The sequence below is a fragment of the Oreochromis aureus genome, linkage group 2 (genome assembly GCF_013358895.1).
Source record: "Oreochromis aureus strain Israel breed Guangdong linkage group 2, ZZ_aureus, whole genome shotgun sequence".
In the NCBI taxonomy this organism is placed as follows: domain Eukaryota; kingdom Metazoa; phylum Chordata; class Actinopteri; order Cichliformes; family Cichlidae; genus Oreochromis; species Oreochromis aureus.
The window spans coordinates 12,417,041-12,436,006 of NC_052943.1; the positions used below are offsets into that span (position 1 = coordinate 12,417,041).

At 39.5% G+C, this 18,966-nt stretch overlaps 1 protein-coding gene across 4 annotated transcripts; it reads left to right on the forward strand.

Annotated features, from left to right (window-relative positions):
* The first annotated feature begins 1,495 nt into the window (after window positions 1–1,495).
* Window positions 1,496–14,501, forward strand: LOC116336034 (protocadherin alpha-C2-like). Of its 4 annotated transcripts, none has more exons than XR_005614560.1 (3): window positions 1,496–1,663; window positions 10,878–10,913; window positions 12,766–12,807. XR_005614560.1 is itself a non-coding variant. In XM_031759826.2 (3 exons), the coding sequence occupies exons 1-2, from the start codon at window positions 1,698–1,700 to the stop codon at window positions 10,887–10,889; spliced, it is 2,352 nt and encodes a 783-aa protein (XP_031615686.2). In that variant the 5' UTR covers window positions 1,678–1,697; the 3' UTR covers window positions 10,890–10,913; window positions 12,766–14,501. The 4 variants fall into 4 exon arrangements, 3 of the variants coding, with proteins under 3 accessions (XP_031615686.2, XP_039474018.1, XP_039474013.1); XM_031759826.2 differs by lacking the exon at window positions 1,496–1,663 and adding an exon at window positions 1,678–4,037 and having other exon boundaries at window positions 12,766–14,501; XM_039618084.1 differs by lacking the exon at window positions 1,496–1,663 and adding an exon at window positions 6,777–9,909 and having other exon boundaries at window positions 12,766–14,501.
* The last annotated feature ends 4,465 nt before the right edge of the window (window positions 14,502–18,966 follow it).

Genomic DNA, 18,966 nt, shown 5'->3' on the forward strand with positions numbered 1-18,966 from the left:
TGCAAAGGTGATAGCTTTAGACACTGACTCTGTGCACAACTCTCGGATCACCTACCAGTTTCTACAGGTGACTGACGCCACCTTGTTTAGTCTGGACCAATACAATGGAGAGATCCGGACTATGAGGATGTTCAGTTACAGAGATCCACGCCACCAGAGGCTTGTTGTTGTAGCCAAGGACAATGGAGAGCCTGCTCTCTCTGCTACAGTCACCATCAAGCTGACCACAATGGAGACTGCTGTTAAAGCCTACTCTGACATGACTGAGGAGCCTCTGGAATATGACATCTTCTCAGACATCAACCTGTATTTGGTCATCGGTCTGGGCTCGGTGTCATTTCTGCTGCTCATCACCATATTGGTCACTATCGTGATCAAGTGTCAGAAACCCAAGCCCAGCAAAGCAGCTCCTCCCTCCAGGAACAGTGTGATCAGTGAGAGGAACTCCACCATCGCAGACTCCACTCTGGTCTCCAATGATGCCTACTGGTACAGTCTGTTTCTAGCAGAGACCAGGAAAGGAAAGCTGGTGGTTAGACAGCCTCTGCCAAAGGGCTCCAGGTACATTGTGTCCAGCATACCGAGAGGGACAGGACTGACAGATACTAGTGACTCAGCAGCTTCTACTCTGCAGGTATGACAAAAAAAGGCACTTAAAGACACTTTCAGCACAGATATATAAATCTTTTGGTGCACTTTTATGAAATATTGGCATAAAGGAACATGTTGAACAGAAAATTTCAGAAAATATTTTTCCTTTTTTTAAACATTGAAATGTTAAAACCCCTGTTATGCCTTCTTTTTAGCACCCAAAGGTGCATCTATTGTGTATAGAAAAACTTCCAAAACTTATAGCTTTAAAGGTTAGAAATGTGCACTGAGACATAGTGTCTTCATTCTGATTCTGGTCAAAGCTGTCATTTAGATATAATTTGAGCATTATCAAATTTGTTTTTATTAAGAGTTGATATTTATAACCTTTGCATTGTTTGGATAACACTTAAATATGGGTGGATTATAGTAATTTCTCGAAATTTAACTAAATGAATTCCAGAGGCCCATCACTTACACCAGAAAGTCATTTTAAATTGCTGGGATGTATTTTTCAGAAGTCCCTGATGGAAAGCCTAATGCAGAGTCATTTGTTGTGTCTTTATATTTTACATGATGCAATTTAGCCTATGTTTAAATAAAATTATATATCATTATGACAAACACGAAGAATAAAAACTACAGTGAGAAAACAGAATAAACAGGAAGTATTTTCGCAGTATGAAATTCAAATCTTAAAGCAGGCAAAAACACAATTAAAGTATTTTATAATATTATTGTTTTTTGTTTTTAATAAAAATAAATTTCGAGTTGTTTAGGACTCGGAAAATTTTCTAAATACTGTTGATGTCGCTGCTCTTCAGTAAAATCTAATCACATGTGACGTCATAATTCTCACGATACTTCATTGTAGGCGTTGTAGACGGCATATTTTACTCGAAGCTCGGCAGACAGCGGCATAAAGATCTTTTCTCAAGAAATTATCGTGTTGCCTTTCGTCAGAGATTTGAGGATTACTTCACCTTGTCTGAACATAGGAGAAATTATAAGATTTTAAATACGCATTCTTTTCCTTAATGGCTCACCGTAATCTCAAGTTTTCCCGAAGATGGTATGTCTCAGTATTTCTTTTTCTTTTTCCCATCATGAATCCGGTATCGACAGTCACCCATTATTCGGTTCCCGAAGAAATGGACGAAGGTTCTGTTGTTGCGAATTTAGCAACGGATTTGGGATTAGATACAAGGAGTCTGAGTAACAGAAAAATGCGCGTTGACGTTGTAGGCAATAAAAAATATCTTGACATAAAAAAAGACACAGGAGAGCTGTTCATTTTAGAAAGGATAGACAGAGAGTTCTTATGTCCTCTAAAGACCACCACCTCTTGCTTTCTTAAATTAGACGCTTCCGTTGAGAATCCAGTGCGAATGTTTAACATTGAAGTGGAAATCGTGGACATTAACGACAACGCTCCACATTTTCGAAGGGGGACGATGCATTTGGACATTTCTGAATCAAGTCCAGTGGGGGAGAGATTCTCACTGAATAATGCTGCAGACCCAGATGTTGGAACAAATTCTGTGAAAAATTACCATCTGAGCTCAAGTGAACATTTCTCAGTTGAAATTCAGACCGGGAGAGACGGGACAAAGTTTGCAGACTTGATTTTAAAAAAACCTTTAGACAGGGAGAAGCAGGCTGTTCATAATCTAATACTCACTGCTGTGGACGGTGGCGTCCCCACCCGCACAGGTACAGCCAGCATCATTGTTCGTGTGCTTGATGTCAACGACAACGCCCCTTCTTTTGAAAAAGCAAAATATGACGTAGATGTGATGGAAAACTCTCCAATTGGGAGTCTAGTAATTAAACTGAATGCCACTGATTTAGATGAAGGATCCAATTCTGAGATTGTTTATTCATACAGTTTGTATACATCAGAAAGGACCCAAAAGATGTTTAACCTGAATCCAGAAAATGGTGAGATCAGAGTCAAAGAGATGATAAATTATGAAGATTTAAAACTTTATGAAATGGAAGTTATAGCCAGTGATAAGGGACCTAACTCATTATCTGGACAGTGTAAACTTACAATACAGGTGACAGATATGAATGATAATCACCCAGAAATTTCCATTAAGTCATTTCAAAGCCCAATAAAAGAAGACACACCCACAGACACAGTGATAGCTGTAGTTAGTGTCAGTGATAAAGATTCAGGTGATAATGGAATAGTTGATCTTCATATTCCAGATAATATGCCTTTCAAACTGAGGGAGTCCTCTGATAACTATTATGAATTAGTAGTGTCAGAGCCATTGGACCGTGAGAAGGTGCCGGAATATGACATCACTTTCACTGTGACAGACAGAGGCTCTCCTCCTTTATCTGACAATGAAACTATGACTTTAGAGCTGCTGGATGTTAATGATAATGTCCCACAGTTCCCCCAGTCATTTTATACTATACGTGTCATGGAGAATAACGCACCTGGGGCCTTGCTCAGCTCACTCACTGCCTTTGACCCTGACCTCCATGAAAACCAGTATCTAGTTTATTTCATAATAGAGAAGGAGATAGCCAACACCTCCATGTCCATGCTGTTCTCCATCAATCCAGAGAACGGTAATCTTTATGCACTCAAAACCTTTGATTATGAGATCGAGGAGGAGTTTCTGTTCCACATCGAGGCCAGAGACTCTGGCTCTCCTCCTCTCAGCAGTAACGTGACTGTCCACATCATTATTGTGGACCAGAACGACAATGCTCCAGTTATTGTGTCTCCTTGGCGTGCACACGGCTCTGTGGTGGAGGAAAAGATCGCCAGATCCACTGATAAAGGCTCCCTGGTTGCCAAGGTGATAGCCTTAGACACTGACTCTGTGCACAACTCTCGGATCACCTACCAGTTTCTACAGGTGACTGACGCCACCTTGTTCAGTCTGGATCAATACAATGGAGAGATCCGGACTATGAGGATGTTCAGTTACAGAGATCCACGCCACCAGAGACTGGTTGTTGTAGCCAAGGACAATGGAGAGCCTGCTCTCTCTGCTACAGTCACCATCAAGCTGACCACAATGGAGACTGCTGTTAAAGCCTACTCTGACATGACTGAGGAGCCTCTGGAATATGACATCTTCTCAGACATCAACCTGTATTTGGTCATCGGTCTGGGCTCGGTGTCATTTCTGCTGCTCATCACCATATTGGTCACCATCGTGATCAAGTGTCAGAAACCCAAGCCCAGCAAAGCAGCTCCTCCCTCCAGGAACAGTGTGATCAGTGAGAGGAACTCCACCATCGCAGACTCCACTCTGGTCTCCAATGATGCCTACTGGTACAGTCTGTTTCTAGCAGAGACCAGGAAAGGAAAGCTGGTGGTTAGACAGCCTCTGCCAAAGGGCTCCAGGTACATTGTGTCCAGCATACCCAGAGGGACAGGGCTGACAGACACTAGTGACTCAGCTGCTTCTACTCTTCAGGTATGGGACAAGTTTGCATTCAGCATTTTTTGTATACTGATGTACTCTGTCAATGTCCACCCCTCCACTTACAATTGATCAGTGTTGGACTGAATCATTAATTCAGCTTTGGAATTTGAATCCATCCCAGTCTAGTCAGTTTACTTAAATGTACTGACCTCTATTTTTTTAAGTGTTATATTTGGCATTTGGGTCAATAAGCAAATCAGAGTTTCTCTCCATCAACATTAGTGTGGTCAAAGGAATAACTTTGTTAATCTGACTGCATATCTACTAAAGGAATATTTGTTGGGAAGAATGAAAAATAGCTTATTGTTCAACTGTACGTTTTGTGTGTACATTTTTTTTAAAGAATTACACCCAAAACATGTAACAAAGGAGGATGAGAGAGTAACAGTATACAAAAGTTGTCTAAAAAGAAAAATTAGACATGTTTGAGGAAATTAAATGTGTCATAAATGAGATATTTACATTTTGTTTAAATATTTGCAATATTCTGACCATATAGCAACACACCTAATGGTGAAACCTGTCCACTATGATTTTTGGGAGGAAACTTCTACACAGTATACATGCATAACCACAGAGACTTACAAATGAGCCTTTGTGAGAACTGAGATTTTAAGTAGGCTGTGCTAATAGAGCCAAGGTCCAAAACTCAGTAGAAACACTGCAAATAGAGTGCATAAAACCACAGACAGTAACATGCCCCACCCCAAAAAAGAAAAGAAAAGATAAGAAAATATTACATAGTCAGTTCAAGCGTTCAAATAAATATATTAATAATCGAGCATGCACAAACATTTAAGAACGAAAACCTTCATATATAGACGCACTGAAACTGTACATAAACTACAAAAATACAGACATGCTTGGTGTGTTTGTTTAGTTTTGTTGACTGGTCTGATCACTAACTGGCACTTACTTTTCTGTACTTGGCTGAAATTCTTCTTCTTCTTCTTCTCATCATCATCATCATCATCATCATCATCATCATCATCATCATCATTATTATTATTATTCCTCCAAAAGTTGAATCTGTTCATCTGGACGTAGCGTTTTGTGGGAGAAACGTTTCGTCACTCATCCAAGTGACTTCTTCAGTCTCAGCTGACTGCAGGTTTCCCCAAACCTCATAAACAGTACATTTGCATAATGACTGAAACCAGCCCACTGAAGGAACAATGGGCTGTGAGGTCAGTTCCTTAATCATAATTATGCAAATTCCCATGACCATTGATCAACAATCACTGACCAAAGCCCACTGATCAAAGAACACTGATCAATGGCCATGAGTACCATTCACAGAGAGTTGGGGAATGGCTGCAATCACAGCATTGTAAGATGGCGAAAGATGTACCCTTAGGCCCCTCCTCGATTCAGAGATGGTCTTTCCTTTTCACGTAAATGGCCTCCTTGAATCCGCGCTCAAAACAGCATTCCTCCCTGTCCAGGATGTGTACATCCTCATCGTTGAAAGAGTGTCCACTGGCCTGTAGGTGTAAATAAACTGCAGAGTCCTGGCCTGATGAGGTTGCTCTTCTGTGTTGTGCCATCCGCTTGCTAGAGGTTGTTTGGTTTCCCGATGTATAAATCCTGGCAATCCTCCTGGCACTTAACAGCGTACACTATGTTACTCTGTTTGTGTCGGGGACCCGATCCTTGGGTGGACCAGTTTTTGGGCGCAGCGTGTTTTGGGGTTTAAAAGCCACAGAGACCCGGTGTTTAGAAAAATGCGTCTCAACTGCTCCGATACTCCTGACACATATGGGATCACTACAGGTTTTCGCCTGGGCGGCGGTTGTCCTTCTCTCCTGGATCGGCTGGAGCTTTCTTTAGGTGCCTTCCCAGCTTTGACAAAAGTCCAGCTGGGATAACCACATTTACTCAGGGCCTTCTTGATGTGCTGTCCTTCTGCCTCCCTGGCCGCTGTGTCAGTGGGGATGGTGTTCGCTCTGTGTTGTAGCGCCCCTGATGACACCCAGTTTGTGCTCCAGTGGATGATGAGAGTCAAACCTTAGATACTGATCCGTATGTGTAGGTTTACGGTACACGTCAGCTTTTAGATGTCCCCCATTACTGATGGAAATCTCACAGTCTAAGAAGGCTAACCTGCCACTTTTCATATCCTCCCTGGTGAATTTGATGCATTTGAGCATCTTACAATGCTGTGATTGCAGCCATTCCCCAACTCTCTGTGAATGGTACTCATGGCCATTGATCAGTGTTCTTTGATCAGTGGGTTTTGGTCAGTGATTGTTGATCAGTGGTCATGGGAATTTGCATAATTATGATTAAGGAACTGACCTCACAGCCCATTGTTCCTTCAGTGGGCTGGTTTCAGTCATTATGCAAATGTACTGTTTATAAGGTTTGGGGAAACCTGCAGTCAGCTGAGACTGAAGAAGTCACTTGGATGAGTGATGAAACGTTTCTCCCACAAAACGCTGCGTCCAGATGAACAGATTCAACTTTTGGAGATTTACTTTCCTGGATGATTGAGAATGCATCAAGATATTATTATTATTATTATTATTATTATTATTATTATTATTATTATTATTATTATTATTATTATCATCATTATCTTAACTCTTTCCATTGTCTGTTTGAGTGCACACTATATCGAGTAGCTTGCCTAAATTTTATGTGTAAAGCAGCAGGCAGGCATTGTGTACCTTGCCAAAAGCGAGAGCAAACAGTCTTTAGGTGAGTGTGACAAACACCCGGGTGATGTATACAGTTTATTAAATCGCAATAAAGTTTTATGGCACAAAACATGTAATATAATTTTAGCGCCGTTTCAAAAGTAGATGTGTCCTGCAATTTAAACGGCCTTTATTTCATTCCTTAGGCACTGAAAACAGACAGAAAGGACGGGAAAATCGGTAGTAACCGCCATTCGCAAAGCGCAGTGATACATTTGATGTCATTATGTGTCCAGTATTGTTTCGTGCATCAGCGCAGGAACCCTCGCACTCCGCCAGGCAAACGGGATACTGTGTTATAAACTCGGTGTTTTCGTAATGATAATTGCGTAATAAAGAAAAAAGTGCGTGAAGAAATGCAAAGATACCGAAAACTGGGAAGTACTTCACGTGCAATCACTAATTCACGTCCCGCATCAGCAACTTCTTAAACGGGGATTGAGACCCCCTGATTCTGTTGTTATTTAATGAAAACAACTGTATTTTATTTTTGTTTTTTTTCTTTTTCATTGAAAAAGTTGCACAATTGTTTCAGTCGCTGTTTTGCAGAAAAACACACCCATTAGTGAGGTCATCGATTTCACGTAAATGTATTGGAGGAAGGAGAGTAGGTGGTCCCATTTAAAATGTACGTCACGCGTGAGGAAGAAACATTTTCTCTCATGGTGTCCGTTTCGTGTGTTTAGTCAACAAGAGGACGATTTACCTGCGTTTCTCCAAATTTCAAGGTGTTTCAGAGTTACGGAAGCTTCAGGATGATGCACCATCTCAAACAGTCATGTGGGACAGGGTACGTTTCCCTGATTTTCTTTCTTTCTGCTATCGTGAATACTGCGTCTTCAATCACCCATTATTCTATTCCTGAAGAAATGGAGGAAGGTTCTGTTGTTGCAAATTTAGCAACCGACCTGAGATTAGATGTGAAGACGCTGAATGAAAGAAAAATGCGCGTGGATGTAGTAGCTAACAAAAAATACCTCGACATTAACAAGGTAACGGGGGAGCTGTTCATTTTAGAAAGGATTGACCGTGAGTTTTTGTGTCCATCGAAGACAACATCATACTGCGTTCTTAAATTAGACGCTACTATCGAGAATCCTGTGCGGATGTTTAATATTGAGGTTGAAATAACGGACATTAATGACAACTCTCCACATTTTCGAAGGGGGACGATGCATTTGGACATTTCTGAATCAAGTCCAGTGGGGGAGAGATTCTCACTGAATAATGCTGCAGACCCAGATGTTGGAACAAATTCTGTGAAAAATTACCATCTGAGCTCAAGTGAACATTTCTCAGTTGAAATTCAGACCGGGAGAGACGGGACAAAGTTCGCAGACTTGATTTTAAAAAAACCTTTAGACAGGGAGAAGCAGGCTGTTCATAATCTAATACTCACTGCTGTGGACGGTGGCGTCCCCACCCGCACAGGTACAGCCAGCATTATTGTTCGCGTGCTTGATGTCAACGACAACGCGCCTTCTTTTGAAAAAGCAAAATATGACGTAGATGTGATGGAAAACTCTCCAATTGGGAGTCTAGTAATTAAACTGAATGCCACTGATGTAGATGAAGGATCCAATTCTGAGATTGTTTATTCATACAGTTTGTATACATCAGAAAGGACCCAAAAGATGTTTAACCTGAATCCAGAAAATGGTGAGATCAGAGTCAAAGAGATGATAAATTATGAAGATTTAAAACTTTATGAAATGGAAGTTATAGCCAGTGATAAGGGACCTAACTCATTATCTGGACAGTGTAAACTTACAATACAGGTGACAGATATGAATGATAATCACCCAGAAATTTCCATTAAGTCATTTCAAAGCCCAATAAAAGAAGACACACCCACAGACACAGTGATAGCTGTAGTTAGTGTCAGTGATAAAGATTCAGGTGATAATGGAATAGTTGATCTTCATATTCCAGAAAAGATGCCTTTCAAACTGAGGGAGTCCTCTGATAACTATTTTGAATTAGTAGTGTCAGAGCCATTGGACCGTGAGAAGGTGCCAGAATATGACATCACTTTCACTGTGACAGACAGAGGCTCTCCTCCTTTATCTGACAATGAAACTATGACTTTAGAGCTGCTGGATGTTAATGATAATGTCCCACAGTTCCCCCAGTCATTTTATACTATACGTGTCATGGAGAATAATGCACCTGGGGCCTTGCTCAGCTCACTCACTGCCTTTGACCCAGACCTCCATGAAAACCAGTATCTAGTTTATTTCATAATAGAGAAGGAGATAGCCAACACCTCCATGTCTATGCTGTTCTCCATCAATCCAGAGAACGGTAATCTTTACGCACTCAAAACCTTTGATTATGAGATCGAGGAAGAGTTTCTGTTCCACATCGAGGCCAGAGACTCTGGATCTCCTCCTCTCAGCAGTAACGTGACCGTCCACATCATTATTGTGGACCAGAACGACAATGCTCCGGTTATTGTGTCTCCGTGGCGTGCACACGGCTCTATGGTGGAGGAAAAGATCCCCAGATCCACTGATAAAGGATCCCTGGTTGCCAAGGTGATAGCCTTAGATACTGACTCTGTGCACAACTCTCGGATCACCTACCAGTTTCTACAGGTGACTGACGCCACCTTGTTCAGTCTGGATCAATACAATGGAGAGATCCGGACTATGAGGATGTTCAGTTACAGAGATCCACGCCACCAGAGACTGGTTGTTGTAGCCAAGGACAATGGAGAGCCTGCTCTCTCTGCTACAGTCACCATCAAGCTGACCACAATGGAGACTGCTGTTAAAGCCTACTCTGACATGACTGAGGAGCCTCTGGAATATGACATCTTCTCAGACATCAACCTGTATTTGGTCATCGGTCTGGGCTCGGTGTCATTTCTGCTGCTCATCACCATATTGGTCACCATCGTGATCAAGTGTCAGAAACCCAAGCCCAGCAAAGCAGCTCCTCCCTCCAGGAACAGTGTGATCAGTGAGAGGAACTCCACCATCGCAGACTCCACTCTGGTCTCCAACGATGCCTACTGGTACAGTCTGTTTCTAGCAGAGACCAGGAAAGGAAAGCTGGTGGTTAGACAGCCTCTGCCAAAGGGCTCCAGGTACATTGTGTCCAGCATACCCAGAGGGACAGGGCTGACAGACACTAGTGACTCAGCAGCTTCTACTCTGCAGGTATAGGTCTTTAATTTTTTTGCATTTTCAACAAACTCTTTTTACCAAATGATACCTACTACTTACTACATTTTCTTGTTTAACAAACCCCAAAGTGGAAAAAAAAATGCAAACCTTTAATCACTGGTACATACTTGCAATATCTGCCATGGAAATGTTTTTCTCTTTGCATGAGAGACATTGCAACCTTTAGAAAATGACTACAGATTAAAAAATGCCAACAATAATGTTTCACATGTGTGAAACCCAAATATGTTTTTGCTCTGGTGTCAATGTGTTTAGTTTTATGTTAACTGGTCACAGGCACATGAGCAAAGGCACACGAGTGAAATAAAATTCATTTTGAAACAAACAGGAGAAATTTATTTTGAGATCAGGTAGGAGTGTGACTTTGTTTGCAGGTTTAGAAGGAGTTATATTGTCCTTACCATTTTGTTTTGTTTGTTTGTTTTTTGCTGTTGATGACATGACTTTTCAACATGAAGAAGATACAGAATATGAGATTGCTGGTCATCAGAACAACTTCAAACTTAAGTCTGCACTATGTTTGCAGCAAACTATGACCTTAGGGCAGGCACTGCATCTCCAGTAGTTGAGATGAACAGGTTTTGAGAGAAGAAACAGAAATCTCTTAATTTATTGGTTAGAATAAATGACCTAAATATGATACAATTTTTGCCATTATTCTATGTCATATCTGTCTGTCTGTCTTTCTTTCTTTCTTGGTAAGTATGGTACTCTAAATGTAAAACTGTGTTTTGACCTACTTCTGTAGCACACATTGTAACAGTATTCCCTTCTAAGGTTCACACTAACCATGCTTATTCTGTGCTATTTATAAGTCATAACATTCAGTTTATAGTGCCAACTCTGTGATCATTGGATTCATACACACATACACAAAGAATCCTTCTGTGCTTGTACTGACCTGACCACTGAATTGCTTTTTTTTTCTCCCCACTCTAAAGTACCCTAAATGAAGGAAGTCCGCTCTGCAGTTGGAGGTATGCAGAAGTCTCACTCCCCCGCCCTGGATAACTTTTCTATTAATTAGTACAGAACTATTGTTTCAATTTTTTTTGTGTTTGTTTTGTTCTCGGTGGATGTTAGTATTATTTAATGTCTTGTATTTCATTTTCTTTGAGGAGGAGATTTTTTTTTAACTGGCTAAAGATCACTTGACTTAACATTACATGCATTTTGCCACTTTTGTGTCAGCTTTAATGCTTACAGTCTCATCCATTAGGCCTAATGAAAGCTTCTTATACAGTCTAACCAGCACAGTGATTAACAGCATGCTAATATATTTGAGTACTATGTTTTCCTCCTTAATACCTTTATATTGTTTTGGTGCATAAAACATTACTATCATGACCTTTATTGACCTCATACAAGGAAAAAGATTAAACGAAAATAATCGTAATGGCTTACAGTCTTGCTTACAATTCAGTGAATACAGTCATCCAAATTAAGTAGTATTAAATTAGTATTCCTGTCATAGTCATTGCTTTTGGTGAACAAAGTGAGACTCATGTTGAAAAAGTAAACAAAAACAAACAAAAAACCCTTCACTTCAGTCAACATTGTTGTCATTTGCTGGCTTAGGTTCTGGCCTTTGCTGTTACAGGTTTTTCTCAGTTGCTTTGGTAGATTTCTCAAAACATTTTCAACACTCTCTGCATTGAAGATTAATTACCAAGAGCAGCACATGCATGCAGCAAAAAAACAAAACAAAACAAAAAAACTCACTCAAAACCTATGTGAAAATTAACTTCATGTGCTAGCAAAAATACCTCTGACATCAACATGGAAAGTGTGAACCAGGGATATTTTGACCAAAGACAGTGGGTTGTTATTTCGAATTTCCTCACTTCTAGTCTTTTCCTCCAATTTTTTTCACTTTGTATCAAAGTGAAAATTCTGTGTTTGTAATGAGCCACTTACATTTCCATGTAGTGTGAGGGTAAACTATGTTTTTCCTGCAATTGTCACAATATAAACTATACTAAATGGGGAAAAAAAAAACAAAAAAACTCTGGCCCCAGGTTTTCATACTTCACATATTTTTCTGACAGTTCAGCTCCATTTTTTTTATTTTAAGTTTAAAGTGTCATACTTGTAACATACACCTATAATACAGTTTAAGATTAAAAACTATTCCATGGAGCAAAAGAATAATTTATATTGATGACAAAGACAAATACAACCCATGAGCATTCAAATTGTCTAGACCTGCTGAAAGATTTGGATAAGCAGCAGCACAGTGCTGTGAATGATTCTGTATATTGCTTTGACAGCATTAACTCTGAGCCTAAGCAACTGAGAAAAACTGAAATATATGCCAAGAAAAAAAAATGCCCTTAATTGAATCACTATGTTCTCAAAAGAATCGTGTGTGCATGTCTGTTCATCCCCTAATGATCCATCACTTCTATATTAGGACTATTTCCTGTTTTTGAATGTTTGTAAGTGGAATTGGGCTGTGCTGTTAAACCGGTGATTCTACTAAATGTTTCTGACTTCACAGAATGACACGTTTGAACATGAATGACACAATGTCTGTTGTAGACTGAACTGTGACCTAAATCTTTGTGCAGGAGACATGCAAAGAGAAACCAGTCACCGAGTTACCTAGCAACCACTCTCCTTCACATAATTTTGCAGCATGGTATTCATAGACCTGCCACTTCCCCACTACATGTTCAAGGATCCGCCCAATCCCTCAACCCAGTCTGTCCTCTGCTTGAAGCCCCGTATAAGCGACAGACGTCGGCTGCATGAGATGTGTCAGTTTGCCCAGTCCCAAGTGCTCTTGTTCTTTTTTTGAAATTTATCTAATTTTCATCTTGTTGGCAGGCATCCACAACCAGCAGCAGTAGTTCCACATAAGACCCCCATCCACCTGAGGCGTACAGGATTAACACTGACAAGAATGGCTTCACAGAGGAAAGAAGAAACCTCTAACCATACACCCCCCTCCAGGTCTGTCCTGCTGAGTCTGTAAAAAAATGGCCCAGCGCTTTGTCTTTGAACCCATGAAAAGCCAGTCAACAATGCATCCCTGTCCATTCAGTATGCATGATAAGACAGCATGGTTTCAACCACACTTCAACTGTCATATATTAAAAAGAAAATTTCAAGAGAAGATGCAATGAAATGGACTATCTGAAAAACTGTGCCAGGGGATATTAAAAGAAGCCACATCAAAGAGTAAAAAAGTGGACATGGAAATGTTGAAATGCCTTGAAAATACACTCTCTCTCTCTGTCTCTCTCTGTCTCTTCAAAAAATGAAACGCATAAGATATCATATTTTTAACTGCTCTGCTTTGTCTTGGTCCACTACAGCTTTGTTGTATGATAAATAGGGTAACTAAGGTGTGAAATAGCACAATTAACTAAACATCAGAAAAGCACCAACCTACAGTTTTAATGTATGAAATAAGAGAAAATCAGTATTTTGTAAATGTGGTAACTTTGAGTACTTTTATGTTTTGTACTTAACTTTGTGCTTTATATGTGAACTAGGCCTGAAGATACTGTATGACTTAGAGTGCTGAGAGATAAGATCAATAAGTGTACATAACAGAAAAGATCAAGGCCTTTAGCCATTATGCCTTTAAGTTGTTTTTGCATGGAAGAATTCAAGTACTTTTGACAGCTTTAGTTATTTTATTATATTAAGCAACATTTTTGCAGTTAAGTCTCACTGTTTCACTTGATTTTTTTTAACAATATGGAAAGATTTTAATGGGACAATAATGGCAGTAAATCAGTGTAACACCTTTAATCATGATGTCCTAAGAGGTTTAGAAGATGTCAAAAAAATCTATAAAACAGCTGACAGCACAATGACATTGCTTTGGACTCAGAAAATGATTTAATCAAAGCCTAAATTAAAATGTACAATATCCCTTATTGTTTATTTTATGAGCTCCTCCAGAATGACGCTTGGATTTTAAATGCAACACAAGTGAATACAGTGAGCCTTTAGCACTCTGTACAGTATATGCACCACAAACATGAACATGTACAGTCACCTGTCAATGTCTAAATCCAAGTTCTGGCTGTTCCTTCATTTTGATGTCTTCTGCAGTGTTTAAAACCGAAGAACCAAACATGTTCGTTTAATCCTTACACTTCAGAAACAATGTTGTTATGGTTGATTTCACTCAATGAAAGCTGTTCTAATGTTTATCACTGACTAACTGTATGTCTTTGGATATGCATATGCAGCACCTTATCTAGGATACAGATATAATTCATATATACAGTATCTCATTTGTATGTATCTATGAATATGCCTTTCATTTTCAGTACCAGTGCTTTTGCAACTTTTAATGTGAAAAAAGTGGAACTCCTGTGCCATAAGATTTATGACCCCAACTAGTATGTTTAGCACAGCTCATAAAGCATTACTTTTAAGAAGCTCAAATATCTTAAAAACATATGCAGTAAGGGCCTTTGTACAGTGGTACTTTTATGGTGCAATATATGGTAACTTGTGTAATGTGAGCTAAATGTGATCTGTGGTTTGGTCTGTAAGATTCATTAAATACGAAACAGAATAAACTAAAAGGCATTTAGTACTCATTTTGGATAACTGGATTATTTAATAATTGTTTAACACTCGTCTATTATAATAAAATCCCAGCTGTCTTAGGGCGAGAGACAGGGTACACCCTGGACAGGTCACCAGTCTGTCGCAGGGCCAACACTTAAACAAAGACAACCAATCGCACTCACATTAACTCCCCCATTCACACCTATGGGCAATTTAGTGTTTCCAATTAACCTAACCCACTAACTAACTATTTAAAACACACACACATATATATACATATATTACATTGAAATGGGACTATACAATGTATCATGCTGTGTAGTAATGATATCAAATTACAATTTGCATGTTATGTACTGTTCTGTGTTTTCTGATCACTGAAGTGAATTGAATTTATCTCCTTAATTCATGAACACTACAATGTTGGTTTCAAAGTACAATAAAACAGTAACAAGGTAAGGCGAGCGATAAAGAATTCACTATAATTTATTATATATATTTTTCTGTAATTCCTTCAGCAATATAATAAAGTTATTTTATATCAGAATAACTCTTGTTCCAAAAAAAAATAAAAAATCAAGAAAACAAACTCACTAAATGATGCACTAGTGCAGCAATGGTTTTCTGCAACAAAGATAAGCATTGCTGCATAAATAACTGAAAAACATCACTACTGCATATGTTAGTTCAGCTCAACAGTCTTATCGTAAATTTTCTAGGAGCATGTCATGGTGCACAGATGGATGCTACAGATACAGAGCATTTAATTGTATTTCCATAATGAAAAACCTAAACTATTAAAAAGTTAAAGCTGTCTTTAATGGAAAAATGTCACAATGTACTTTGATCTTTTTGCTTTATGGTATTTTTGTACTAAACTAACCAACTTTTCTTGATTTTATCTATATAACAAAAAACAAACAAACAAAAAACTTTAGATATTTAAAGAATATAACATGTGAAGTGAAAGCAAGAGGGACATTTGGACAGGTAAGTATTTCAGGAAATCTATGAGGGTTCCTCTGTCATGATGGCAAAGGGAATGGCTCCAGCTATGTGTCTGTACTGCGCTGCCTTCTATGAGCCTATATATGCACGATGTGTTAATATATGGCCAAACAAACAATCATAAGAAAAGAGCAATCACATCATGACTCTTCAGTATATGAATCTTTAAACAAAGCCTTATGAATCATGATAAATGCCACGAGCTGTGTAATAAATTAAGGGCATATAAAAACATTTTGTTATAATGCAAGATGTTTTGTTTATCATGAACACTGTTTTAAAGATAATGAGTGTATTTGTATTTTATTCAGTGGCTGGGTGAAAGCAGAAGGCTGTCTCTCTTCGAGACTCTTTGTGTGCAGACATGACCTCATCTCCCCTGAGAGATGAGGTCATGAGGAGGTAATAATAGTATTCAGGCTAACAGCACTAGTTATTTTAGCATCTTCTATTCACACTTTAATTTCATCACATTTTAGTCTAACCAAGCAAAACCTCCATATATGTCTGCGTTTATATATGCAAAACAAGAACAAAGGCTTCTAAATTGACTCTAGTTATGATTAAATTGTGTTGGAGCAAATTGAAGTAGGAAACAGGATGAGAAAAGAAACATTTCTCCGCCTCTTTCTTCATTGATATGGTTTCTGTTGTCCGCTGCTCTGCTCCACTAACAGACTAGCACAGTGATACATGACACAGCAATGCACCAGTGTGTAACAAACGCACTGGAACAACAACCAGCTGGCACTAGTAGGTTAACACATGCACACCACACATCAGTGGTTTTTATTTATGTCTGGTGTCTCAGTTGCTATCTATCTATATATGTATATATATCTATATACATATATATAGATATATATGTATATATATATATATATACACACATATGAATTAAGACTATTGAGGTACATGGATGCAGTGTATTTGTCTGCAGAATTCACAGCTTCCGCACCCCTCCCCCTCTCCTTCTCGCGAGGGCGCCTGCTTGCTGTCAGCACCACGGACAGAGACCCACCTAAAAGAGCTGCGTTGCCATGGCGACCTGCTCTGCTCACTGGAGTTGTGAAGGTGCCTGTAATGTAATATCCGCAAGACTGCACCACTCCCTCAACTTAAGCATGCACAGCTTCCAGGCTTGGCTGTGAAAATATAACTGCAACCTTCGTTTAGCAGGGGTTTATAATAAAACAGAGAAAATATGTGCTTTGTAACACTCTGCATCACTGCTGCAGCAAGGAGGGGGTGGTCGAGGTTGAAAAGGGAGGAAGTGATGCAGAATGCTGCAACATTCGTGCACGCGCACGTATATATTTAGCGTAAATCCAAAACCAATACGTGGGGTAGCAAGTGGGAGGGTGCGAGTATCTGAGTGTATATGTAGGTCACTTGCTTTTCTAATTGTTGTAAGGAGAATTGTTGTGTTCTTCTTTCTCTTACAATTCCCCACGCATTTCTATATGCATTGCGGTAGAGAGGCAAGACTGCTGTAAGGGCAATGTGTTATTATCAGATAAGATCAATGTGTTCCACGTGAGTGGACTCTTAGCTGTACTTGCAGGTTGATTCCATACGATGTCACTGCTCACATCTGAAATAGGCTAAACACTGTGGGTGTGTGCTGGAAGACCGCATACAGTGTAAGCAGAGAAAATGTGTTCAGCTTTAAAAATAACATAAAAAATTAGTTAAACCCTTGTTTTACATGTCAGTCCTTTTAGAATGTTTTCCTATTGTTTGCATGGACATTTCCTCCCAAAAAAGATGTAGTTTGCCAGAAATCTAAAAGAGAAGAAAAGCTCAGAATAAATAGTTCAGCTTACTATTTATTGAGAGCAGTTAAATGCAGGGATCACAAGAAAATCTATTGGTTACTCCACGATGGTCAGCTGAAACGCAAGAAAGTGAAATCTGTCAAGACTTAGGACGATATTCAGGACTTACTGGGAGTAAAACTTTCAATTCTTAAGAACTATGTGTGTGTGTGTGTGTGTGTGGGGGGGGTGTTGTACTTCACAATGTACTTCACAATGTTCTTGTACACTTTAAAAATAAAAAGGAAATACGTGTCGGCTCATACTTTCTATTTAGTGTTGTGTAAAATGCTGATGTGGTTTAAGCATCAATATTCGGGCTAAATGGAAAGGGATGGGTTATATAGCCACTGCAGCATCGTTACAGTGACAGCGGGTGGTGCTATTACACTACATATCACCACACTGACGGCGTGTGAATGGCCATCTTTTCTTCTATATGTATACTCAGTAACAACCAAAGAGACGGGTTGACAGAACGACCTAACAGACGCCCTCCTGCTAAAATTACGGCTTTCGCAGACTTTTAATCTTTATTTTTCGTTCGAGGGAATTAAAAATTTCTAAATAAGCTTGTTTAAGGATTTTTTCCACCGCCAATTAAAAAGCTTTTGATAAACAATGTGGATCATGGACCTGAAAGCACGATGGAAGGATGTGTGGTTTTCTTTTTGTCTGGCGCTGCTGATTCTGACCAAATTAGACGGAATCTCTGCTCAGATAAGGTACTCCATTCAGGAAGAATTAAAACCAGGGACAGCGGTTGGAAATGTAGCCAAAGACCTCGGACTGGATCTTGGGAGACTGGCGGATAGGAATCTTCGTGTTGTGCAAGGAACAAAGCGAGATCTGTTCGAGGTAAATCCAAGGGATGGAGTTTTGTTAGTGAACCAGAGATTAGACAGAGAGGAGCTGTGTGCAAAAACTGCCCCATGTGTCACGAATTTAAAAGCAGTTGTAGAAAATCCACTCGAAATGCATCAGGTCGTAGTTGAAATCCTCGATGTAAATGACAATTCGCCGAAATTTCCTGAAGAAAATTACACACTGGAGGTGCTCGAGTCTGCCGTAGTTGGGTCTCGATTCCAGCTGGAAGGAGCACACGATTTAGATGTAGGTTTGAATTCATTACATTCATATAAGCTAAATTCAAACCAGTATTTTCGTTTGGAAACAGAGGAATTTGGGGACGACGGGAAGGTTCCGTTCCTAGTATTACAAAGACCTTTGGATAGAGAACATACAGCTCAGCATTGGTTACTATTAACAGCTACAGATGGAGGAAAACCATCAAAATCTGGAAATATGAATGTTACTGTTATTGTATCTGACATTAATGACAACCCACCAGTGTGTGAAAAACAAAAGTACACAGTAACAATAAAGGAAAACGCAACTGCGGGAACATTTCTGCTGACAGTAAATGCATCTGACTCAGACGAAGGGCTGAACGGTGAGATTGAATATTCTTTAAAGAGTAAACTTAGAGGACTCTCGTCCGATACGTTTGATTTGGATAGTAAAACTGGAAAACTAGCTGTGAAAGGACGCCTGGACTACGAGGAAACCCAAGTTTACGAGATTAAAGTACTGGCTGCGGACAAAGGTGCTGTGGCTCTTTCCACACTCTGCAACGTAGTTATTAGAGTGGAAGATGTGAATGATAACC

Excerpts from the sequence above, each read along its gene's own strand:
- LOC116336034 (XM_039618079.1), top strand. The coding sequence starts at position 7,501 with ATGATGCACCATCTCAAACAGTCATGTGGGACAGGGTACGTTTCCCTG. Across the intron at positions 9,910-12,765 it reads CAGCAGCTTCTACTCTGCAG|GCATCCACAACCAGCAGCAG; the intron begins GTATAGGTCTTT and ends TCTTGTTGGCAG.